The 27,991-nt window shown below is 30.8% G+C and overlaps 2 protein-coding genes across 10 annotated transcripts; one reads left to right on the forward strand and one right to left on the reverse strand.

The window, feature by feature from the left end:
- Nucleotides 1–935: 935 nt before the first annotated feature.
- On the reverse strand, nt 936–27,986 carry LOC123897183. Of its 9 annotated transcripts, none has more exons than XM_045947712.1 (12): nt 27,899–27,986; nt 27,722–27,778; nt 26,896–26,957; nt 4,394–4,455; nt 3,611–3,713; nt 3,464–3,529; nt 3,305–3,370; nt 3,146–3,211; nt 2,994–3,056; nt 2,762–2,899; nt 1,571–1,818; nt 936–1,495 (listed from the first exon to the last, which is right to left on the reverse strand). In XM_045947712.1, exons 2-12 carry the CDS (start codon nt 27,754–27,756, stop codon nt 1,331–1,333), a joined length of 1,074 nt encoding a protein of 357 aa, XP_045803668.1. In that variant the 5' UTR covers nt 27,757–27,778; nt 27,899–27,986; the 3' UTR covers nt 936–1,330. The 9 variants fall into 9 exon arrangements, with proteins under 9 accessions (XP_045803668.1, XP_045803666.1, XP_045803667.1 ...); XM_045947710.1 differs by having other exon boundaries at nt 2,762–2,902; XM_045947711.1 differs by having other exon boundaries at nt 2,994–3,059.
- On the forward strand, nt 9,136–11,004 carry LOC123897182 (nuclear intron maturase 1, mitochondrial-like). Its single transcript, XM_045947708.1, has one exon. It carries the CDS (start codon nt 9,266–9,268, stop codon nt 10,805–10,807), a length of 1,542 nt encoding a protein of 513 aa, XP_045803664.1. The 5' UTR covers nt 9,136–9,265; the 3' UTR covers nt 10,808–11,004.
- Nucleotides 27,987–27,991: the final 5 nt, after the last annotated feature.

Genomic DNA, 27,991 nt, shown 5'->3' on the forward strand with positions numbered 1-27,991 from the left:
GAACCCTAATAGCTTTATGTGATACCAATCTTTAAACAAAATCACAACTTTTGATTGAGGGACACCATTTTGAATCAAAAAATGAATATTCTGAGATGGGATTCAAGTATTAATCGAAGAAGGTCGTTGTCTGATAGAGGCAATGGTAGCTTGATCAGAAAGTAAGAATGGGGGTGATGGAATTTTCCAAACTTTGATATAAAAACTTTTGGATTTTGAGAGATGATGTGAACAAGATCGGATTTTGAAGCACCCTTTGAGAGAAGGAAATTGAATTTAGGGAGAATGGTTTTGTTGGGATCAAAAGAGAGGATAATTGGGCAGATTTTGATGATGGATGAAAATTGGGAAGTTGAAAAGCCATAGGATTTGATTAGGTTAAGAACTAGATTGGGGTTTTGGGAATTGTTGAAATGAACTTGGGTTGAGAGTTTTGAAGCTAATTTTAGGGATAATCAAAGATCAATGAGGTAGTTGATTGTGAAAGTTAGATTTTGTGAAGATGATGATGAAGAAAAAGGTTGAAGAAAAAGAAGAAGAAGAAATGAAGGTGTTAGGTTTTGAATCTGAGATTATGACAAATCAATGCTCTGCAACAGAAATGAAACATGAATATGGGACAAGGGTTTTCGTTTTGCAGCGCTGTGTTGTGTTAATAAGAAATGAAACATGATTATGGGACAAGGGGACGGGGATGTATTCGACACTATAACACAGTTTAGCCTTACAAGGTTAGACATTGTTGCAATAGCTGATTTTAACTTATACCTATAAAGCAACAATGTCTAACATTGTAAGGATTGGGTGACTTGCAAAAAGTGCAAGTCGCTTTACAAGTATAAGTGATACAAACAACATGAACTTAACTAATAATACTTGCAAAGCATTGTCAACAAAAAAAAAATATACTCGTTACATTAATAAGTGACACAAAATAACATGAACATAATGTTATTCCATTTTTTGCAAATCTGCATAACATATACTTGGCCAAGTATAGGTTGTAAAAAACATGAACTTGACTCATTTCTCTGATGTTATCCCTTCTCTGAAGTTAAAATTGAAATAAAACTGTCAAACAAACCCAAAAAGTAATAAAACTCACAAAGAAAGTAATATTAACAAACATCAGTAAAAGCAACACAAATGTAAACAACTTAAACTATATCCAACAGCCTAAATGTAAAAACACTAAAAAGCAAAATGTAAACAACTGAGAATAGAACAATGAAAACAACTTAAACTATATCCAATCCTAAATGTAAAAATACTAAAAAGCAAAATGTACAGTAACAAATTTTCCCAGATCTGAAGTCCCTAAGCCTTGAAATTACTCAGGATTGTCATCCTCCACAACACTCATTACAGCAGCAAGCACATGTGGATTAAGCTCAAGCTGATTCACTCTTCTATCAGCTTCCCCATGAGCATTTACACAATCAACACCTTCATTGCAGTTGGGATGAAACTTACATAACTCTGTTTTGTATGTAATCTACAACAAGAAAATAGATTTATTAGCATTTATCTTGACATTGAAATCCATAAAGTTAAATAAGAAAATATTGACCTTCGAATGGGCTGAGAAAGCACTATTTTGTTTCTTCACATCAATATAATCAGCATATAGGTCTTTGGACCAGTGCCCAACAGCAACTAAACACCGAACGCAAATGTCCTCCGGCTGCACCAAATTTGCACGAAACGAAAAATGATTGTTGTTTGGCCTACAGTTAGCACAATCTTTGTACTGTTCTGGAAACAAATCTTCGTAACGTTTTGAGAACATATGACCAGGCTTGATCACATAGTCTCTTCCTACATTATAATAAGAAAGCATTAATAGTTATGGAACCAGCATCACTAAGAAAGAAAAATAACTTAATAACTTATAATGCAGGAGAAAATCAGGACTGTTATAAAGTAGCAATGAAACTGGGTAGAATAATAAATGACGAGCTACTTGTAACTTAATAACCAAATATTGAATTAGATATCAATTATAGGCAAACAGTCATAAACATAAAAAAGAACCAGAGTGTAAAAATAAAAGAACAACAATTATCAATGATAATCATTTTAAAGACAGTAATTTTGATGATCCATTTTCAAACCCTAATCAATGTTAATTTTGCTTAGATACCAAATTATAATAAACTGGTTAAAATCAACAAGAACCACTGTAAACACAATTGAATCACCATAATCAATTTGAACTTAGAATAAATATCAAATTATATTAGGATAATCAAGATCTAATGTAAAAACACATGAATCACCATAATGTTAATTTGAAAACAGTAATTCTGATGTTCCATTTTCAAACCCTAATCAATGTTAATTTTGCTTAGATACCAAATTCTAACAAACTGGTTAAAATCAACAAGAACCACCGTAAACAAAAATGAATCACCATAATCAATGTTAAATTAGAATAAATATCAAATTATATTAGGATAATCAAGATGTAAAAACACAAGAATCACCATAATGTTAATTTGAAAAACACTAATTAGAAAAAAGTAACCATCAACATCTGAAAAGTAATTGATCACTGATAACACAGAGAAAAATCAGGACTGTTATAAAGTAGCAATGAAACTGGGTAGAATAATAAATGACGAGCTACTTGTAGATTAAATGGATTACTAAGTAGAATAAATAAACAAACTACTAACTGTTTTCCATTTTTGGGATAATGTAGGAATGAAATTAGTAAACTATGAATAAATAAACGAACTAAATAGAACAAAATTCATACCTGCAGGTACGTGAGGTAAGCCTCTTGGCTTCTCATTTTGAGGTTGTGACGGTCCAGCTTGAGTTTGGGCATGAGAGGGTCCCGGTATGTTCTCAGATCCTAAGTAGGGTTGGGCCATAGGATTTAAATTCTGAGATTCTGCTGGAGAGGGGACAAACAAAGTTAGAATAACAGATTAAAATTATGTATATATTAAAAAAGGAAAAAAAAAAAAACAGCAATACAAACGAACCTAAAGGAATATGATATGGTTGTGGAAAGTACGGTTGGGCCATAGGATTTAAATTCTGAGATTCTGCTGGGAGAGGGAACAAACAAAATTAGAATAACAGATTAAAATTATACATATATTAAAAAAGGGAAAAAATAGCAATACAAACGAACCTAAAGGAATATGATATGGCTGATAGACTATTATTGGCATCAGATTTTGGCCAATCAATGGAACAGCTGAAAAATAATACAAAATATAAAGCAACAATTAAAAATATGAATAAAACGGTACTTTAAACAAATGAATAAAACAGTGCTGTAAAAACGAACCCAAAGGAATATGATATGGCTGATAGACTATTATTGGCATCAGATTTTGGCCAATCAACGGAACAGCTGAAAAATAATACAAAATATAAAGCAACAATTAAAAATATGAATAAAACGGTACTTTAAACAAATGAATAAAACAGTTCTATAAAAACGAACCCAAAGGAATATGATATGGCTGATAGACTATTATTGGCATCAGATTTTGGCCAATCAACGGAACAGCTGAAAAATAATACAAAATATTAAAGCAACAATTAAAAATACGAAAAATAGACTAAAAGGACTAAGGTTTCATATATAGACCTTGATTAAAGTGAGGATTTTGGGGGAGGTATGGCTCCACTATAGGCCTAAGGTTCTGGTCTACCTGATGATGACCTACATTCTGATGATCCATTTTTTGAAACTGAACAAAGACAATAACTGACATTAAATTCACATTGAACTTATACAGTCATAGAAACTGAAAATTAACATAACCAAATATTGAATTAGATATCAATTATAGGCAAACAGTCATAAACATAAAAAAGAACCAGAGTGTAAAAATAAAAGAACAACAATTATCAATGATAATCATTTTAAAGACAGTAATTTTGATGATCCATTTTCAAACCCTAATCAATGTTAATTTTGCTTAGATACCAAATTATAATAAACTGGTTAAAATCAACAAGAACCACTGTAAACACAATTGAATCACCATAATCAATTTGAACTTAGAATAAATATCAAATTATATTAGGATAATCAAGATCTAATGTAAAAACACATGAATCACCATAATGTTAATTTGAAAACAGTAATTCTGATGTTCCATTTTCAAACCCTAATCAATGTTAATTTTGCTTAGATACCAAATTCTAACAAACTGGTTAAAATCAACAAGAACCACCGTAAACAAAAATGAATCACCATAATCAATGTTAAATTAGAATAAATATCAAATTATATTAGGATAATCAAGATGTAAAAACACAAGAATCACCATAATGTTAATTTGAAAAACACTAATTAGAAAAAAGTAACCATCAACATCTGAAAAGTAATTGATCACTGATAACACAGAGAAAAATAAACACCAACCTGTGAAAGAATTGATGTGAGTTTTCTTCTTGAAAGAGAGGATTGTGTGAATTTCTTGACACCTGAAAGTGATGAAATAAGAAGTGAAACGTGTTTCTACTTGAAAGTGAAGAAATAAACAAAGTGGTTTTTTTTCTACCCTGAAAGAAATGAGAAGAGATTTCTATGAAAGAAAGAAAGAATTTCTTGAAACCTCAATGTGTGATTTCTAATTGAAAGCATTTAGCTCCTCCAAAAGGAACACTATATATATATATATATTTTGGCGGGAAAAAATGGGAACCCAATTGGAGAGACTAAGTTTTATTTAAAAATTTAAAAAAAAAATGGAAGTAAAAGAAAAACTATTTGGTATCTTAAAATATTTATCCAATTAACTTTCCTACAAACATTGGTTATATTTTTTCCATAGTGTTATAAATATATATAATCTTCAAAAGTTCAAATATCAAAGACTCTCTTTCAATGTTGCGTTTTACTTTCTTTAACATATTTATGGTATAACTTACCAAATATAGCATATTAATCTTATAATCTGTGCAGTCAAAAAATATATTTATAATATGAAAAATATTTTTAATGCAAAAGTTACTATTTTTGGTTCCTTAACTAGTAAAGGATCCGGGGCATTAATTACCATAACCATATTTTTTATATAATAAAACCATGTTCATTACAGTGATACAGCTTATAACAAATGTTTCATACCGTACTTCTTCAGAATAAAATCAACCATTAGATGCATAATTGCATACAGATATGACAAAAAAGGAGAAAAATAAATCCATAGGATAAAAATTTCATCAACGAGAGAGAAATAACAAACCTTTTCAGGATCCCATGACCACCCATCAGGTCCATTGACTTTAATTACAAAGGAACCCTGCAATGAAAGTAATTGCATTGAGAAGAACTGAATAAAAAATACACACACACACACACACTCAGCATTTCTGATTCTTTTTCCATGCGCAAAAGCTGAATAGAATAACAATTTTTACCTTGTCATAAACCGGAATAAAATAGTATCCATTTGGAGCACATTGTGTTCTATCCTTTACCAATCCATCCACTGTTTGAAGCTCAACCTAGAATAGAAAAACAATTAAATGTTGTTCAGCACAAGTTGTGAATATAAGACTAGTCTAGACGAAGTAGTACTACGTATATCATATCATCTATCTATCGAATAAACAAAGAGTTTAATTTTCATGCACTGTCGATGTAAAAAGTTCTATACTGTCAGCAGATCACAGCCAATCATATGTTTGACTTTAGAAGTATTTACCATAAAAGTCAACTGTTGCTAATGATCTGACGTTTATGATTGATGTCAACTGATAGTGTAAAAATTGTTTACACTGGCAGTGTATACGAATTAAATTCCATAAACAATAGGAACAGCAGGAGACCAATAAATATCAAATAAAACACTAAGCCAGATTAGCATTATTATAGTTAATGTGCAAAATAATTAGAGTTCAAATCCAAAATCATTTACAAATACAAAACAAATAGCAGAATTAAATTGCAGACACACTTACCGTGACATGTGAATAATCCAATTTAGCATCGGTTTGTTTTCTCGCCTTCACCAACGATGAGCTCGCCTGTTATAACAATAAAAAAAATAAAAAAATATCATCACTATCATATCAACATACTGAAATCGGTAACAATAAAAATAAATAACCGAATTCAGCTGAAAACGAGAGGAATTGTTGATTAGAGCATAAATTTCAGATCGGTGCATTTAATTTTCCAATCCGAATACCTAATTAAAACAGTGATCTAAAAGACGAAATCGGTGTTTGGATTATTTACCTGAACAAATCCACCGCAGCCATAGATGGAATCAGCAGAAGCAAATGAAATGGAATAAGTAACGAAGAGTAGTAAGCACAGAAAAGAATCTCCGATCGACATTTTGGGATCTGAGTGAGGTTGGGCGATGAATCCAATCGCCCAGAGTAGGTACTAGTAGTGGAAAATGGAAATTAACAAACAGATCTTAGAGGGTCATGAAATATTTATTTGTTACTGTAATTCTTATTTTTAACTGATTTAGTAGAGTTACTTCACTGAGTACTCGCTACTCTAGAGAAGAGGGTTTATGGGTTTAGATTAGAACAAAAATCTAAACCAATAATGGCCCGCAGTCACAAATATTTGCGTTGTTAAAAAATTAGAACCAATAAAAAAATAGGGAAAAATAGATAGTTATTTTTGTCGTCATACTGATTACTTAAATATTGTTTGCTATCTAAGTATCAGACGGTTTTTTTTTTCAAAATTTCTAATTTTTACATATCCGCTACTTAATGTGTAAAAATATGGCATACAAGTAATAAAATCAACCATTAGATTTTAAAATTATAGCAATCCATCAATACAATATTATTATTCTTAAATTAAACACTCTTCTAAAACTTATGATCTATTTAAAAAACATATGTACATTGCAAGCCAACACTCCCAATAAGACGTTCACACGTTTTCCTACGTGCTATTGAACTATATTAATAGCATTATTTTATAAAATAATCACTAAACTTAACCCAAAACCCATATATCAAATCACTTCAGTGGGTTGTTTTAAAAAACTTTACTAATAAGTTAATATAAATTGCAAAATTACTACTTTTCATTTATAAAATTTTTACAATTTTAAATCATACAGATACAATTTTGATTCTTATATAATCTAAAATATTTAACATACAACCGCCTGATCGTAGAGTTTAAATGAAAAACCCAGCTTTAATGTATACGTGTGACATTTATAAACATGTGTAAATGGTACATACCTTCAAATCACACTAAATAAACAAAGATAAACAGTAATAAAAACACAAATAGGAAAATAAAATAAATACTACCTTTCATGGCTTATTCATTCAGGCTATATCGTTATAAACAACAAAAATAGAAAAAATCTTAGCCAAAAGAAAAATTTCTATATATATTAAAAATATAGGCCCCATTTGTTTGAAGAAAATCTAAAATGATTTTTTGTTTACAATCATAAAAATCTATTTTGTTAGAAAATGCTTTTTAAAAAAATGATTTTGAAGAAAAAAAATTATTTTTTTTACAAAAATGATTTTTGAAAAATCTTAAACAAACATAAGTAACATCAAAAAAATGATTTTTTTTATAAAAATAGATTTTTTGATGAAAATTCCGAAACAAACAGGGCCATAATCAGATCTTGGTTTAAAACTGCAAAATCGGAAAAATAAATTAACAACAGTTCTAGGTTAAAAATAAAAAGCAACAAATCCATCGATAAAAACCTTAGGATAATAATAATAATAATAATAATAATAATAATAATAATAATAATAATAATCCCTCTAGTCCTAATTATAAGAAAACATTCACTTATATATTCAAATTTTGATGTATCAAATCTTCAATGTATCTAAATAATGAATCTCTTCTTATAATTAGGACCGGAGGGAGTAGTAAATAGAGAGATAAATTATAATGGTGTCAAATAACATAGAAATGAGGTGTTTTGAATCAAAGAACAAAATATAAATGACCGATATTGTCAAATAAACAATCTCATCTCATCTCATAATAGATGAGATCGTTGTTGTTTTCTATCAACCAACATCATCAAAAAAATAATCTAAGAGGGAAGAGAAGAGAATAAGAGGATGGAAGCTGGCGGCAGATTAGAAACAGAGGGAAGAGAAGAAGAGCTACGGCCGAGCAGTTAAATTAGGGCTGGTTTTTAGAATTGTTAAGACATATTTTTTTATTTATACCATTTTGTTTGGGTCACTGGTTTGTGGGCTTATTCAAAATGGCCTGTTAGAGGCTTATGGAGTATTTTTAATAGTATTCCAAGAGACTTGCTTTTCGTACTCTAAGTGTTGAGTGCAAACCCATCGTCTGCGTTCCCTAAATGAAAAAAATTCATGAACAAAAAAGTGAACTTGGTTTGCAATTTTCTATCCATAAAGCAAACTTGATTTTCAGTTTACTATCTAAAAAGCGAACTCTTTTTTCATTTAGGGGTGTATATGTTGATTGAATTTGAGTATAAAATATTGTCACGAGTGCGAACTCACTTTATGTTTTTTTTTATTTATTTTTTTTTTTATGAAAAATATTGTTTATATAGACTTAACTACACATTTAGTCTCATACGTTTATTTTCGGTTTCAATGTGGTCCTTTACGTTTTTACTATTTACATTAGTTAGTCTTTCCCGTCAATTTTGTCACATGTGGCAATCAGTTTGCATATGTGGACATACACGTGGTACTTGGACACACTAACACGTGTATAGTTCAAACATAGTTAGTGACAAAATTAACGAAAAAGACTAAATTAAAACTTAATGGAAAAGACTAAATTAAACGGAGTTATTTATATATTCTAGTTTTATGCAATTTCTTTTTTTTTTATATTCTTTTTATAAAAAAATTATTAACTAAACATTTTATAATTTTTTTATTTGTTTCTATTTTTATGTAAAGATTGTTCTGTTTTATTTATATCCATAATCTGTCTAGTTTCTATTTTTAAACACATCATCTTTTTATTGTATTTTTTTAATGTTTTTTTTAGTAAAATTACAATCAAAAGATACAAAACTTGCAACGTGGTTAAAACTAAAAATAATAAATTAGTAAATTTGGTGGTAATCAATTTTAGTATATACTTTTTTAACTTCTTTTCTCACCTCTCTGCTCTCAATTTCATTTTTAGAAAACCAAACAAAGTAGTATAAGGCATTTTCTTTCCCTCCATCGCAAACAAACCCAGTAAACCCCTACAAAACAATTCGCATAACACAAAGCGCAGTGTTGAGTTTTTCTCCACTCCCCCCAAACCCGAAAATGTGAAAAACAAAACATGTCACTGAGGCAATTCATCAAACACCTTCAACCCATTCACATCACACCCAAAAAACTCTCACCATTTCCCTTTCTCTTCACTCGTTCTCTTCAAACCACAACCCAAACCCTCCACCAAGACCAATACCAAGATCCACAATCTCTTCTCAAACAAGACCCAATCGAAATTTGCACTTCTCTTTGGGTCAAAACTTTCTCTTCCCCAAAAACCACTTCATTCCCATATCTCACCGGTTATCTCTCCAATTTCGATCTTTGGGTCTTCTCTTATCAACGTTCTTGTGCTCATGTCACCGGAACTTTCCCTCCTAGAAACGCCATTCACACCAATATCCTACGCGATCTTCTTTCTTTGCGAAACGCAGTTATTCGCGGTCGTTTTGTTTGGGATGATAAAACTCATCAATTGCTTAAACCCCCAAATGATAAAACCTACAAAAAACCATTATCAAAACGGAAATTTCAAGTTTTTCTTGATTCTAATGAGACTTGTTTTCAAGATAGGGTTGTTCAGGAGGTTCTGTTGAGTATTCTGGAACCGGTTTTTGAACCTAAGTTTTCTCCGAAATCGCATGCTTTTAGACCGGGGAGAAATGCACATACTGTTATTCGTAGTATTCGGAGTAATTTCGCAGGTTATTTGTGGTTTTTGAAGGGTGATTTGAGTGAAATTTTTGATAGAGTTGATACTGATGTTGTGATGGAATGTGTTGAAAAGGGTACTAGAGATAAGAAAGTTTTGGGTTTGATAAAATCGGCATTGATGGGTCGTGTGTCACGGAGAGTAGTGGAAGGTGAGGTTTTGAAGAAAGATAAGAAGAGGAAAGCTACTAAGAAGAGGATTCTTAAAGAGAATGAACCGAAACCGGATCCTTATTGGTTAAGAACATTCTTTAGTTTTGCTCCTGAGGAAGCTGTTAAGGTACCTTGTTATGGTCATTGTGGGATTTTAAGTCCATTGCTTGCTAATGTTTGTCTTAATGAATTGGATCATATGATAGAAAAAATGGTTGTTGAGTTTTTTAGACCTTGTAAGTTTGATTCTATATGGAAATATTCAATTGATGATGCTTGTCATAACCCTGCTTGGCCTGAGTTTGTTCCGTCGAGTGGTAAAGAGAAAACTAGGAAGATGGATTACATAAGATATGGTGGTCATTTTTTGATTGGGATTAGGGGTCCTAGAGAGGATGCTGTTGAAATTAGGAAGAAAATTGTTGAGTTTTGTGAGAATAGTTTTGGGATAAGGTTAGATAATTCCAAGTTGGAGATTGACCATATTGCAAGGGGTATTCAGTTCTTGGATCATATAATATGCAGAAGGGTGATACATCCAACCTTGAGATATACAGGTTCTGGAAGTAACATAGTGAGTAAGAAGGGTGTGGGAACTTTGCTTTCGGTTACTGCTAGCTTACAACAATGCATTCGTCAGTTTAGGCGGATTGAGCTTGTTAAGGGTGATAAAGACCCCGAGCCACTTCCGTGTAATCCGAATGTTGTATTCAGGTCAAGCTCATACAAACTCACAGATGAATAGGTTCCTTGAGACAATGACATAATTTGTTCAAATGCACAATTTGTATATTTTGTTTTGACGATATTTTCTTAATAATATATAAATATTGGTAATTTATATACACTATTTGGATGAATTTATGAGTTATGTGGTTTCTTCAAATCGATGGTTCTCCATTTGTAAGATTTTATTTTCCGTAATGAAAACAGATCTGGATGGAGAAATGGTATTTTTGTTATGAAGGAATCCGGTGATTAACCACGGTTCCACCGTGGCTAAACATGACTTAAACCGTGGCAAAAAAGAAAAGTGATTCGATTGTGCAAATACAATGGAGAAATGACAAATTATAAATCTAGACACAAATGGTCAAGTAGGCTGAAAATTTGTTGGATAGTTTGATGATGAAGAAGATGATCATAAATCACAATCAGAGAGTAGGTGAGAGGGAAAAGAATTAAAATACATTTTTCAATTTTTTTTTAAAAAAAATATTGTATATCAATATCCTACATGGCATAGTCTAGTCAATGTACAATCATAAAGAATTGCCAATGTGGCACTGCCACATCAGCTACCGTTAAAGCCATTTAACACCAGAGAATAAAAAGTGTAAATAGAAAATTTATGGGGGACTAAAAATCGATGAAATTTTTTAGAGGAACTAAAAACAAAACTTTGAATATTTAAGAGAACCAATAACATTTAACTTTTTTTTAATAATGCATGCTAATTTGTAGCAATGAAATACTATGACAGAGCTTTGAAAGTCTTATGAGTAACAACAATAGAGACTGATTATTATGATTTTCGAGCTTTATTGGAATTGTGAGTCTAGGCTTCTAAGAGAGACCTTTGTAGAATAAGCCTCATGTAATAATTAATAATTTAGAGATCGACATATTATATGAAATTAGAACACACTTACTTGATAATCATAATCACAAACCATCGTTACCGGAAGCGCGCCAATATCGAAAACATCGATATATTAGACAAGGTCTTCCTCTGCCTAATTACATGCTCCAGTCTTTGAGGTCTTTGATGGGGAAGACAACAAATGAGCGTTCAGCTTATTGCTAGCTTGACGACGTGACGGCAAAGGGGACCTAGCCTATCTATTTATAAGATAACAACCCTAGTACCACCCATCATGGACTCTAGAGTTGGGCCTACACTTTGTTTCTACACAAATCAGAATTAGTGTTCAAGCCCATTATTACTGATCACAATTATCGGGCTTAAGCATCATCAAATGGATCACAACAACATCAACCCGTTTTTATTAAAACCAAAACCCACAATTGATTGCAGCCCACAGAATATTAGAAAATATTCTAACATTCTCCCACTTGGGCAAAATCAATTGTGTATATTTAATTTGAAGAAAACATTTTGAAAACGACTCTCGGGTTGACAACATATTTTAACGTGGCCACATTGATCCCAAGATGCAACATCTAATTAAGACTCCGTCCAACAAAAGTTAAATGATATCGAATCATAGCGGTAATTATATCATTATCGACACAACACCTTCCATGGTTACAAATACCACCAAACTCCGTCGACTAGTCATTTGTGTAGAGTGTAGCGAGAAAATGATATGTTTGTGATCTCAACCATACTATCATTTTCTTCGTCAGTCCTCAATTTCTCTCAAATGCCTTAAAGCCAGAGAAATTCTATGGTCCATAAGATACCAGAAGTCCAAGCTCCAAAACAATGTCGACTACCGCGGTATAATGATCTAATCAACATCGAGCTCCAATATTTTAGACATAATTTCTCTCAAATGCCTCAAAGCCAGAGAAATTACATGGTTCTTAAGATACCATAATGCCTCAGCTCCAAAATAGTGTTAATCACCGGCTAAGTGATCCCGACAACACTGAGCTTATTTATTTATGTTTTCACATAATGCCTCAGCTCCAAAATAGTGTTGATTACCGGCATAGTGATCCCAACAACACTGAGCTCAAATATTTTTATATTTCAAATAATTTCAAATTTATAAAAGGAGTTAATATAAAATTCAAACTCCCACTAATCAAGCATATCAAAAGAATATGAGTTATCTCCCACTAATCAAGTGGTATATTAAAACTCCCACTTATCCAAACGTTCCTTCACAATTTTTAAAGAAAACTCCAATACTTGCTTCCATTTCTTATAATTTTTAAGATGTTCAACATTTCAATGGAAACATAACTGGAGAAATTCATTTGAATCAAAACCAAATTGGATTAATATTATCATAAGAGGCCAATATAATAGTACAATCACCTTTGGGCAGAATGCACCAACTAAGGTCAAAACCTTAGTCAAAACCTCAGATGAGTTAATCAATGAGTATACACTGAACTTTGAAAGTTGTCACCTTTAGGCAGGCAAATTCCTCCGATCAATACATCCTCCAATAACTTCATCTCAAATTAATTTTTAATCGTAACATATAATAATCACCTTTGGGCAGAAAATTACATGTTATAATTAAAAACATTCCTCAAACTACAAAGAAAATTCCATAAATTAATATAAGCAGTCTCACTTTGATGGTAACGGCCTATACCAACGCACGAAATCTCTTGCATAGGAAACAATAATTAAAAATTTTCACATATAATTATATGTCTTTAGTTGGGGAGAGATATCATTACTATGAAACAGTCAACTCATAAGAGATCATTACTGTGAAACAGTCAACTCAATATAATAAATAAATAATTTATGCAGCGGAATAATAGGAGACTTTATTTGAATATTATTGAGGATATAAAGCAAATAGTCCCGAACTTTTATAAATAACATAGGACTCCTCAATATAAGTCTCTATAAACATTTATAAATAGTTGACAGGTAAAACTCTCCCACTTGATAGAGAATTATAGTTGAATTACTAATCCAAAAGTGTTAAAATATTTAAACAAATATTCAACTATTTTCTCTATCACACAATGGACATGACAAGTAATGTCACACTAAATTTAAAATTGTATTTTATCCAGAATAAAACTCTCAAAATATTAAACTTAAAATACTCCCACTCAATAAAGTAAAGTTTTTAAAATTGGAGTACACAACAAAAAAATCAATCAATGATTAGAGAGTTTCTAATTTTAGAATATTCTGGAAAATAACAATAAAATTTCATATATAATTGCACATTTATTATTTCAAAAGGAGTAGACGATATTGAAAACAAATTTCTCCTTATATGCAATTGTATAATAAGTCACAACATGAAAAATAATTGCACAACTAACCTTCAAGAGTGTGACTTACATCCTTGCAAATAGAGTCAATGAACTTTGATGATCCGAGAGTACCATGAAGTCTTTTACGGTGTCATCTCAAACAGTTCACAAATCAACAATAAACCGTTATATCATAATAAAACGACTCTAATAATAAACAATACAAGGATAATTCAATTTCCAATTGCCTTAATTAATAATTGCTCACAAACATTATAAGTAATTTTTAAAAGTGAACATGTTAGAAAACACAAGGCAACTTAAAATATTTCGTGTGATAATTAATAAAATTGAGTCTAAACTAATTTCCTACTTGTAACACCTTAACAAAATATTTAACAATATTAGTGTTACAACTTTAAAAGGGATTTTCTTAAATAATGTTTTAGGCTCAAAACTTGAGAATATAATTTTAAAAAAAAAATTGTATACGATTCTCACATTAATCAACACCAAATACTTAAAAATTTAACAAAATAATCTCATTCCTAAGAACTAATAATATAATTTTCAAATCAATCAAATATTCTTGAATTGATTATATATAAGGAAAATTTGGGCATAAATGAAATCACAATTTTATTCCATAAATAAAACAAAAATCGAATTAGATGATTATGGAATAAATTCCTTAATATGACACATAAATTGGGAGAGTGATATTTATCAAAGTGTCAATAAAAATAAGGAAAATTAAAAAACAAAAAAAATCATCACTAAGCAAATCAGTGGGAGAAAATGATATATAAATGCCAAGAATCTTTCTTCTTTGATATTTCAACCAAAATTAGAGTTCTAAATCAATCAGTGATTTCTACTGCCTTTCTTTTCCTTAATGTTCCTTTTCTACAATCAAACTTGAAACAAAAATCCATCCTGTTTTTTAATGTATTTATACTGTCATTCATTGATTTGAGAAATAATCAAAATGATACAGTGGGATATAGATTTAAGCAAGCAAGGAATTAAGATTATTTTCAAACGATTGCATAATATTTTATCCCAGGCTTCAAGTACTTTGGTCTCAATATTATGTGGAAGCAAATAACAAATTAATTGATTTGAAAAGGAACAGAGTACAATCTTTGATACATAATGGAAAACTACCGTTTCAATTGCAAACAAGACGGGAAATTTGCAAAGTATTCATATATATATATATATATATATATATATATATATATTTGATGAAAGTATGAAACATTATCACTCGTCGACAAAAAACAAAATTGTAGCAATAGCTGAAACTACATCAACCAATTTACAGATAGAGGCAATATACTTATGCCTAGAAGTTTTAGGTCAGACCAAAACTAAAAATAAATTCCACAACTGAGTAGTATTCTTATGAGAAAGAGAGCGGCAAATATCAATTAGCAAGCAAATCATTAACCAGAAAACAGGCCATCAAAATTAAAAATTGTTTTGCATAATTATCATACTAATCATGATGGCATATAATACATAGTCTTGCTGCACAAGAGTTGATTTTATCCAAGATCAACCTCAAACAAAATAAATAAATTAATCTTTCAATTTTCAAAACAAACTTTCATGTGGTTTACCATAAGCACCAATCGGTTAATAGAACAAAAGAAAATCAATCAAACTCTTAAATATGAAACCAAACTGCAGTTGCCTTTGATATATGAATATTAATCAAAGAAAACAATATATTTCCTTATTATAATCCTGATGCAAATAAATACAAATCTGAATAAACAAATTTAATCAAATAACCAAAGGCCAAGGTGCAGTAATTTATAATGCCTGAATTCATTGTTAGATATCATGAGAATAGGCTAAATAAGTGTTGGCGAAACACCAGATGGATGATTGGATATATGCGCTGTACAATTCAATATTTTGATCAATCAGCCAACAATGTGTATTGACCAAATACTCTCTTACTCAAAAACGTAGACCCATGTCCACAAAATATTTATCGATCAAACCAAGGAATAGCCATGAAAAAGTAACAGAAAGCAATAAAGAATTTTGATGCACTACTTATTGATACAATAATATGCCAAAACCTGAACATTAGTCTGCTGCCTATTCAATTTGTTTTCAGAATCGAAAACCATTATATCAATTCATCTCCAAATTATATGTGATTTTCTGCCTATTGTGTGACATTGTTTGACATGTCCATTGTTAGAGTATTTTCTAATATTATGTGAGCTGCAATCAATTGTGGGTTTTGGTTTTAATAAAAACGGGTTGATGTTGTGATCCATTTGATGATGCTTAAGCCCGATAATTGTGATCAGTAATAATGGGCTTGAACACTAATTCTGATTTGTGTAGAAACAAAGTGTAGGCCCAACTCTAGAGTCCATGATGGGTGGTACTAGGGTTGTTATCTTATAAATAGATAGGCTAGGTCCCCTTTGTCGTCACGTTGTCAATCGAACGCTCATTTGTTGTCTTCCCTATCAAAGACCTCAAAGACCGGAGCATGTGATAGGCAAAGGAAGACCTTGTCTAACATATCGGTGGTTCCGATATCTGCTATTCCGGTAAACATGATTGCTGACTATCAAGTAAGTGTGTTCTAATTTCATATAATATATTCGATCTCTAAATTATTAATTATTACATGTGGTATCAGAGCTTTTATTATATGATTTAGAACCCTAATTTTAATTGTGAAAGCTAACCCTTGTTTTTGAGGATCAACCGTGTAAACACTGTTTCGGCTATAATATTTTGAATTGTATCTTCGAGCATGGTTAGTTTTCATACTTTATTGTTGTGTTCTGCGTTAATGAGATAGTACCTATCGTATCATGTTTTTTGATGATTTCGGCTATACCATGTGATGATATTTTATTTGATTTTTGGCTATTAGCAAGGATTTATTTATTTACTGTGCTAATGTTTTCGGCTTCTCTGCATATATGAACTAGTTTTTGGGTTCATCATGTGATGCAATTATATGTTTTATCGATTTTGATGTATATAATTAAGTTTGATTATCATTATTCATATGGTTTAGCCTCTTATGATAAAAATACTCCCACCGAAAATCAATAATTTGTTTTGGTTACGCGAAGTTTAATATACGGTGTTAGGTATCAGTTCAATATATCATTGGAATGAATTTATTTTATTTCGATTAGCTTTTCATGATTCTCGATTTGTTTTATGTGCTATGTAAAATTCATCTTCCAGAATTGTCACTATTTGAAGTTATAAAACGAGTGTAACAAGACTAGGCACGTAACTTGTGAATCGTGACATAAAAATGTCTTTTTCCTTGGACTGATTTTTCAATTTATTCAATTGACTTTTAGTTTTAGTTTCTTGATGGAGTATAACAAAAATTATTTCTTAAAGGTCATTGAGGTATTGCTTTATTCACATGATACAATTTTTGTTTATAGCCTTCCGCTACATGATTCATGTTTTATTTGGATCAAGTTTTAACGGACTTGTACATTTTTTTTTTTAACTTTGTGATTCAATTGTCTTTGTATAAGTAAAAGATTGTTCATCGTGGGTCTTTCATCATAGACACTGTTTTATGTAAATTGGTACAGTATAAGACAAATTTGTGCAATCTTGCACCTTTTACGCACACACATGATTTCTCATAATTGGGAATTAAAGCTTTGTTGAAACCATCAATTTAATTTGAGGTATTGTTAAATATCGGTGTAATGGTTGCAATTATGCCTTTTGTTCTCTTGGCATAAGTTTATGCTTGATCATCAAATTTCTTGAGTCCTAAAATAATGTGATTTTAATTATTGAATAAGACCTTGTGTGAGAAGTATTTAAAAACTAAGAATGGGGAATGCGTTGAAATATTGGGGAAATATTAAACTGAATTTGCTTTGCTAATATTTTACCTTTTTGATATGTTTGTCAGCTTATTTATTTCCTAAACATGTGGATTCAATTTGGCATGTCCAGATAATATCGGTTAATCACTATTATAGTATTGTTTAATTTCGACACATTAGTGTTTCGGTTGTTTCCTTAATTTTGGAACCGATATAAGTTTCCTTTATAAATCAGAGAGATCCATATTTTTCTTATTTTTATATCAGTGGTTATTATTATTACTTTATTTGGAATTGGTCACTTATATTATATAAGTTCCTACTGTGGAATTAAAGTTTTACTGATAATGTGGATCGATAATTATGGTAACAAGACATGATTGTTTTTGTAAAGTGCGTAATTCTTGGGCATTATATTAATTTATAATGTTTGTAAATTTGGTTTGCTGACAGTTTTGAAAGCAGACTAATGCTTCCATATGTGTGATAAAATAGGATAATTATTTGGATATGGATGTTTTATATCACTCTAAAATTAAATATAAACTTTTGAATTTAGTTTTGGTGATCTTATGCTTTCAAATCAATTTTTTTTTTTTGGTTGACTTATTTATAAGTGCATGTCTTGTTATTATTCGAATGTTCACTTACAAACTATTGTTGAAAGTATTCTTCTGAGCAATTATTAAAGGCAATTGAAAATTGTATTGTCCTTGCATTGATTTATTATTAGAGTATTTTTATTACGATATAACGGTTTACTAATGATTTGTGAAATGTTTGAGATGAAACCGTAAAAGACTATACTCTCAAGTCAACAAAATTCATTGGCTCTACTTGCAAGGATGAAAGTCACACTCTTGGAGGTTAGTGGTGCAATTACTTGTCCTCTTGTGACTGCATATATAATTGCTTATGAGGAGAAATTTGCTTCTAAATTTGTTTTGAAACAGTAAATATGCAATTATATATGAAAGATTTGTTGTTTTTCCAGAATATTCTAAATTATAAACTCTCTATATAATCATTAATTGATTTTTTGTTATATACTCCGATTTTAAAATTTTACTCTAATGAGTGGGAGTATTTCAAGTTTAATATTTTGAGAGTTCTATTATGGAAAAATATAAATTTAGTGTGACATTGTTTGACATGTCCATTGTGTGATTGAGAAAATAGTTGAGTATTTGTTTAAATATTTTAACACTTTTGGATTGGTAATTCAACTATAATTCTCTATCAAGTGGGAGAGTTTTACATGTCAATTTTCTAAATGTTTATAGAGACTTGAATTGATGAAATATGGTCCTATGTTATTTATAAAAGTTCGGGACTATTTGGTTTTTATCCTCATTTGATTTAAAATTGAAGTCTCTTATTTTTTCCGCTGCGTAAATTATTTATTTATTATAATGAGTTGACTGTTTCACAGTAACGATCTCTTATCAGTTGATTGTTTCATAGTAATGATCTCTCTCCCAACTAAAGACATATAGTTATAAATGAAACTTTTAATTATTGATTCCTATGCAAGAGATTTCATGCATTGATAGGCCGTTACCATCAAATTGGGACCGCTTATATTATTGATTTGATGAAATTTTCTTTGTAGCTTGAGGAATGTTTTTAATTGTGACATGTGATTTTCTGCCTAAAGGTGATGATTATATGTTATAATTAAAAAAAAATTAATTTAAGATGAAGTTATTGGAGGATGTATTGATCGGAGGAATTTGCCTGCCTAAAGGTGACAAATCTCAAAGTTCAATGTATACTCATTGATTAACTCATCTGAGGTTTTGACTGAGAATTTGACCTTAGTTTGTACATTCTGCCCAAAGGTGATTGTACTATTATATTGGCCTCGTTGTGATAGCTTCTTGATTTTGAGCTACATCTTGTCCTTGAGATAATTGACTCATGAGGTTTTACTGAGATATTAATCTTAGTTTGTGCATTATGCCCAAAGGTGATTGCACTATTATATTGGCCTCTTATGATAATACTAATGCATTCTGGTTTTAATTCAAGTATGAATTTCTCCACATATAATTGTTATGCTTCCATCAAAATTTTAAACATCATAAAATTATAAGAAATGGAAGCAATATTTGGAGAATAAGCCTATGATTAATGTGGAGAGCACACCTGAATAAATGGATTATTTGGGTAAGTGGGAGAGAATTGACTACTTGATTGTCACATTGATCTTGTTAAAAAATTTATATTAGTTGATCCCTTAATCAAGAAACTTAGGTCCGTTGTTTTCAAGAGTAACATTGCAAACACGGACATTGTGAGTTCTTTTAATATGCTTGATTAGTGGGAGTTTGAAAAGAACATTTGATTAAGTGACAGATAATTAAGATTACTTTGATATGCTTGACTAGTGGGAGTTTAAATTTTATGTTAACTCCTTTGTAATGTTAAATTATTTTTATTTGGTTTTAAGTGATTTGAGATCGACCGGGTCTTCATTCATATTGTATCAAAATTTTAATAAATAAATGAAGTTGTTCGCTGTGAATCCGTCACTGCTAGTTTGTTTTGATTGCTATCATGTAAGAGTAAAACTTGTGTATCCTTTTCTTTTACATAATTTTAATAGTCTATTGGTTATAAAATTTTCATGCTACTGGTGATGCATTACTTTTGCCTTATATATATAGTTCGATATGAATGAATTCCAGTTTTATATAATTTTTCTGAGTCTCCATTTTGGTTTAGTTTGATTTGCTAATATGTTGCAGAGATCAACAGGTTGTTGATTTAAACTAAGCTTGTGTGAGTTTGAGTGTGCCATTTTACAAAGTATGGTTGCAGATCCATTCACACGTTCTTTTACCTTTCTTCAGCTGGAAGTTTTTGGTAATTTTTATTCATTTTAAAATAACCATCTATCATGGTTTTATGGAGATATATATTCGAGGCATCGTTAAATTGAGATACATGAATCTCGTATAAACATAATTCATATATGCCATATATTTGTTTTTCTAATCAATCACGTTTATTTATCTGGTGGTATTAGAAGATTGATTTATCAATCCCATGTCCAAGCCTTAATTTTACATGAATTTATTCTCCTGATAAATTGCTTACGATATTATGGTTTTGGCTTTGGATCATATAAATTGCTTATTTTCATGATACAACAGGGACATGACTTTTTGTGTTAACTTATTTGAATATGAGCTGCAGTTTATTTGTCCATGATGATAAAACAATTGTTTATTTTCAATGATGTGCTTCTGGCATAAATTATATAAGTTGATAAGTTGATATATTATATAAGTAAATTATAGCTCAGTGTTGTTGGGATCACTATGCCGGTGATCAACACTATTTTGGAGCTGAGGCATTATGTGTAAACATAAATAAATTTAAGCTCAGTGTTGTCGGGATCACTTAGCCGGTGATCAACACTATTTTGGAGCTGAGGCATTATGGTATCTTAAGGACCATGTAATTTCTCTGGCTTTGAGGCATTTGAGAGAAATTATGTCTAAAAATATTGGAGCTCGATGTTGATTAGATCATTATACCGCGGTAGTCAACATCATTTGGGAGCTTGGACTTGTGGTATCTTATGGACCATTGAATTTCTCTGGCTTTAATGCATTTGAGAGAAATTGAGGACTGACGAAGAAAATGATAGTATGGTTGAGATCACAAACATATCGTTTTCTCGCTACACTCTACACAGATGACTAGTCGACGGAGTTTGGTGGTATTTGTAACCATGGAAGGTGTTGTATCGATAATGATATAATTACCGCTATGATTCGATATCATTTAACTTTTGTTGGACGGAGTCTTAATTAGATGTTGCATCTTGGGATCTTTGTGGCCACGTTAAAATATGTTATCAACCCGAGAGTCGTTTTTCAAAATGTTTTATTCAAATTATTTATACACAATTGATTTTGCCCAAGTGGGAGAATGTTAGAGTATTTTCTAATATTATGTGAGCTGCAATCAATTGTGGGTTTTGGTTTTAATAAAAACGGGTTGATGTTGTGATCCATTTGATGATGCTTAAGCCCGATAATTGTGATCAGTAATAATGGGCTTGAACACTAATTCTGATTTGTGTAGAAACAAAGTGTAGGCCCAACTCTAGAGTCCATGATGGGTGGTACTAGGGTTGTTATCTTATAAATAGATAGGCTAGGTCCCCTTTGTCGTCACGTTGTCAATCGAACGCTCATTTGTTGTCTTCCCCATCAAAGACCTCAAAGACCGGAGCATGTGATAGGCAAAGGAAGACCTTGTCTAACATATCGGTGGTTCCGATATCTGCTATTCCGGTAAACATGATTGCTGACTATCAAGTAAGTGTGTTCTAATTTCATATAATATATTCGATCTCTAATTGTTAATTGTTACATAAGCCCTAGGAACAATCCTTTTCTCCAAACTCAGCATAATAATTATCGGATATTTGGCAAGCACAGTAGACTCCCAACCAATCTCTTTCACAAAAAACTCCATCACTGCCTCAATTTTCTCCACGGATACCAACATACACCAAGGATGTTTCAAAAATGTTGAAACAATATCTTCTTTATACCAACCCCATTTCTTATACACACCAACCTTCCTTTGTCAATCAGATGTCAAACTCTTAGCACGCAACACGGTAATGAAAAACGTCGTTTTAGGATCGAACCCTAATAGCTTTATGTGATACCAATCTTTAAACAAAATCACAACTTTTGATTGAGGGACACCATTTTGAATCAAAAAATGAATATTCTGAGATGGGATTCAAGTATTAATCGAAGAAGGTCGTTGTCTGATAGAGGCAATGGTAGCTTGATCAGAAAGTAAGAATGGGGGTGATGGAATTTTCCAAACTTTGATATAAAAACTTTTGGATTTTGAGAGATGATGTGAACAAGATCAGATTTTGAAGCACCCTTTGAGAGAAGGAAATTGAATTTAGGGAGAATGGTTTTGTTGGGATCAAAAGAGAGGATAATTGGGCAGATTTTGATGATGGATGAAAATTGGGAAGTTGAAAAGCCATAGGATTTGATTAGGTTAAGAACTAGATTGGGGTTTTGGGAATTGTTGAAATGAACTTGGGTTGAGAGTTTTGAAGCTAATTTTAGGGATAATCAAAGATCAATGAGGTAGTTGATTGTGAAAGTTAGATTTTGTGAAGATGATGATGAAGAAAAAGGTTGAAGAAAAAGAAGAAGAAGAAATGAAGGTGTTAGGTTTTGAATCTGAGATTATGACAAATCAATGCTCTGCAACAGAAATGAAACATGAATATGGGACAAGGGTTTTCGTTTTGCAGCGCTGTGTTGTGTTAATAAGAAATGAAACATGATTATGGGACAAGGGGACGGGGATGTATTCGACACTATAACACAGTTTAGCCTTACAAGGTTAGACATTGTTGCAATAGCTGATTTTAACTTATACCTATAAAGCAACAATGTCTAACATTGTAAGGATTGGGTGACTTGCAAAAAGTGCAAGTCGCTTTACAAGTATAAGTGATACAAACAACATGAACTTAACTAATAATACTTGCAAAGCATTGTCAACAAAAAAAAAATATACTCGTTACATTAATAAGTGACACAAAATAACATGAACATAATGTTATTCCATTTTTTGCAAATCTGCATAACATATACTTGGCCAAGTATAGGTTGTAAAAAACATGAACTTGACTCATTTCTCTGATGTTATCCCTTCTCTGAAGTTAAAATTGAAATAAAACTGTCAAACAAACCCAAAAAGTAATAAAACTCACAAAGAAAGTAATATTAACAAACATCAGTAAAAGCAACACAAATGTAAACAACTTAAACTATATCCAACAGCCTAAATGTAAAAACACTAAAAAGCAAAATGTAAACAACTGAGAATAGAACAATGAAAACAACTTAAACTATATCCAATAGCCTAAATGTAAAAATACTAAAAAGCAAAATGTACAGTAACAAATTTTCCCAGATCTGAAGTCCCTAAGCCTTGAAATTACTCAGGATTGTCATCCTCCACAACACTCATTACAGCAGCAAGCACATGTGGATTAAGCTCAAGCTGATTCACTCTTCTATCAGCTTCCCCATGAGCATTTACACAATCAACACCTTCATTGCAGTTGGGATGAAACTTACATAACTCTGTTTTGTATGTAATCTACAACAAGAAAATAGATTTATTAGCATTTATCTTGACATTGAAATCCATAAAGTTAAATAAGAAAATATTGACCTTCGAATGGGCTGAGAAAGCACTATTTTGTTTCTTCACATCAATATAATCAGCATATAGGTCTTTGGACCAGTGCCCAACAGCAACTAAACACCGAACGCAAATGTCCTCCGGCTGCACCAAATTTGCACGAAACGAAAAATGATTGTTGTTTGGCCTACAGTTAGCACAATCTTTGTACTGTTCTGGAAACAAATCTTCGTAACGTTTTGAGAACATATGACCAGGCTTGATCACATAGTCTCTTCCTACATTATAATAAGAAAGCATTAATAGTTATGGAACCAGCATCACTAAGAAAGAAAAATAACTTAATAACTTATAATGCAGGAGAAAATCAGGACTGTTATAAAGTAGCAATGAAACTGGGTAGAATAATAAATGACGAGCTACTTGTAACTTAATAACCAAATATTGAATTAGATATCAATTATAGGCAAACAGTCATAAACATAAAAAAGAACCAGAGTGTAAAAATAAAAGAACAACAATTATCAATGATAATCATTTTAAAGACAGTAATTTTGATGATCCATTTTCAAACCCTAATCAATGTTAATTTTGCTTAGATACCAAATTATAATAAACTGGTTAAAATCAACAAGAACCACTGTAAACACAATTGAATCACCATAATCAATTTGAACTTAGAATAAATATCAAATTATATTAGGATAATCAAGATCTAATGTAAAAACACATGAATCACCATAATGTTAATTTGAAAACAGTAATTCTGATGTTCCATTTTCAAACCCTAATCAATGTTAATTTTGCTTAGATACCAAATTCTAACAAACTGGTTAAAATCAACAAGAACCACCGTAAACAAAAATGAATCACCATAATCAATGTTAAATTAGAATAAATATCAAATTATATTAGGATAATCAAGATGTAAAAACACAAGAATCACCATAATGTTAATTTGAAAAACACTAATTAGAAAAAAGTAACCATCAACATCTGAAAAGTAATTGATCACTGATAACACAGAGAAAAATCAGGACTGTTATAAAGTAGCAATGAAACTGGGTAGAATAATAAATGACGAGCTACTTGTAGATTAAATGGATTACTAAGTAGAATAAATAAACAAACTACTAACTGTTTTCCATTTTTGGGATAATGTAGGAATGAAATTAGTAAACTATGAATAAATAAACGAACTAAATAGAACAAAATTCATACCTGCAGGTACGTGAGGTAAGCCTCTTGGCTTCTCATTTTGAGGTTGTGACGGTCCAGCTTGAGTTTGGGCATGAGAGGGTCCCGGTATGTTCTCAGATCCTAAGTAGGGTTGGGCCATAGGATTTAAATTCTGAGATTCTGCTGGAGAGGGGACAAACAAAGTTAGAATAACAGATTAAAATTATGTATATATTAAAAAAGGAAAAAAAAAAAAACAGCAATACAAACGAACCTAAAGGAATATGATATGGTTGTGGAAAGTACGGTTGGGCCATAGGATTTAAATTCTGAGATTCTGCTGGGAGAGGGAACAAACAATTAGAATAACAGATTAAAATTATACATATATTAAAAAAGGGAAAAAATAGCAATACAAACGAACCTAAAGGAATATGATATGGCTGATAGACTATTATTGGCATCAGATTTTGGCCAATCAATGGAACAGCTGAAAAATAATACAAAATATAAAGCAACAATTAAAAATATGAATAAAACGGTACTTTAAACAAATGAATAAAACAGTGCTGTAAAAACGAACCCAAAGGAATATGATATGGCTGATAGACTATTATTGGCATCAGATTTTGGCCAATCAACGGAACAGCTGAAAAATAATACAAAATATAAAGCAACAATTAAAAATATGAATAAAACGGTACTTTAAACAAATGAATAAAACAGTTCTATAAAAACGAACCCAAAGGAATATGATATGGCTGATAGACTATTATTGGCATCAGATTTTGGCCAATCAACGGAACAGCTGAAAAATAATACAAAATATTAAAGCAACAATTAAAAATACGAAAAATAGACTAAAAGGACTAAGGTTTCATATATAGACCTTGATTAAAGTGAGGATTTTGGGGGAGGTATGGCTCCACTATAGGCCTAAGGTTCTGGTCTACCTGATGATGACCTACATTCTGATGATCCATTTTTTGAAACTGAACAAAGACAATAACTGACATTAAATTCACATTGAACTTATACAGTCATAGAAACTGAAAATTAACATAACCAAATATTGAATTAGATATCAATTATAGGCAAACAGTCATAAACATAAAAAAGAACCAGAGTGTAAAAATAAAAGAACAACAATTATCAATGATAATCATTTTAAAGACAGTAATTTTGATGATCCATTTTCAAACCCTAATCAATGTTAATTTTGCTTAGATACCAAATTATAATAAACTGGTTAAAATCAACAAGAACCACTGTAAACACAATTGAATCACCATAATCAATTTGAACTTAGAATAAATATCAAATTATATTAGGATAATCAAGATCTAATGTAAAAACACATGAATCACCATAATGTTAATTTGAAAACAGTAATTCTGATGTTCCATTTTCAAACCCTAATCAATGTTAATTTTGCTTAGATACCAAATTCTAACAAACTGGTTAAAATCAACAAGAACCACCGTAAACAAAAATGAATCACCATAATCAATGTTAAATTAGAATAAATATCAAATTATATTAGGATAATCAAGATGTAAAAACACAAGAATCACCATAATGTTAATTTGAAAAACACTAATTAGAAAAAAGTAACCATCAACATCTGAAAAGTAATTGATCACTGATAACACAGAGAAAAATAAACACCAACCTGTGAAAGAATTGATGTGAGTTTTCTTCTTGAAAGAGAGGATTGTGTGAATTTCTTGACACCTGAAAGTGATGAAATAAGAAGTGAAACGTGTTTCTACTTGAAAGTGAAGAAATAAACAAAGTGGTTTTTTTTCTACCCTGAAAGAAATGAGAAGAGATTTCTATGAAAGAAAGAAAGAATTTCTTGAAACCTCAATGTGTGATTTCTAATTGAAAGCATTTAGCTCCTCCAAAAGGAACACTATATATATATATATATTTTGGCGGGAAAAAATGGGAACCCAATTGGAGAGACTAAGTTTTATTTAAAAATTTAAAAAAAAAATGGAAGTAAAAGAAAAACTATTTGGTATCTTAAAATATTTATCCAATTAACTTTCCTACAAACATTGGTTATATTTTTTCCATAGTGTTATAAATATATATAATCTTCAAAAGTTCAAATATCAAAGACTCTCTTTCAATGTTGCGTTTTACTTTCTTTAACATATTTATGGTATAACTTACCAAATATAGCATATTAATCTTATAATCTGTGCAGTCAAAAAATATATTTATAATATGAAAAATATTTTTAATGCAAAAGTTACTATTTTTGGTTCCTTAACTAGTAAAGGATCCGGGGCATTAATTACCATAACCATATTTTTTATATAATAAAACCATGTTCATTACAGTGATACAGCTTATAACAAATGTTTCATACCGTACTTCTTCAGAATAAAATCAACCATTAGATGCATAATTGCATACAGATATGACAAAAAAGGAGAAAAATAAATCCATAGGATAAAAATTTCATCAACGAGAGAGAAATAACAAACCTTTTCAGGATCCCATGACCACCCATCAGGTCCATTGACTTTAATTACAAAGGAACCCTGCAATGAAAGTAATTGCATTGAGAAGAACTGAATAAAAAATACACACACACACACACACACTCAGCATTTCTGATTCTTTTTCCATGCGCAAAAGCTGAATAGAATAACAATTTTTACCTTGTCATAAACCGGAATAAAATAGTATCCATTTGGAGCACATTGTGTTCTATCCTTTACCAATCCATCCACTGTTTGAAGCTCAACCTAGAA

The sequence above is a fragment of the Trifolium pratense genome, linkage group LG7 (genome assembly GCF_020283565.1).
Source record: "Trifolium pratense cultivar HEN17-A07 linkage group LG7, ARS_RC_1.1, whole genome shotgun sequence".
Lineage (NCBI taxonomy): Eukaryota > Viridiplantae > Streptophyta > Magnoliopsida > Fabales > Fabaceae > Trifolium > Trifolium pratense.

Coding starts and splice junctions, on each gene's coding strand:
- LOC123897182 (XM_045947708.1), top strand. CDS start 9,266: ATGTCACTGAGGCAATTCATCAAACACCTTCAACCCATTCACATCACA.
- LOC123897183 (XM_045947709.1), bottom strand. CDS start 27,756: ATGGACCTGATGGGTGGTCATGGGATCCTGAAAAG. Junction 3,714..4,393: donor TCACATCAATTCTTTCACAG/GTTGGTGTTTAT, acceptor GTCTTTGTTCAG/TTTCAAAAAATGGATCATCA. Junction 3,212..3,304: donor GCCATATCATATTCCTTTGG/GTTCGTTTTTAC, acceptor ATTATTTTTCAG/CTGTTCCATTGATTGGCCAA.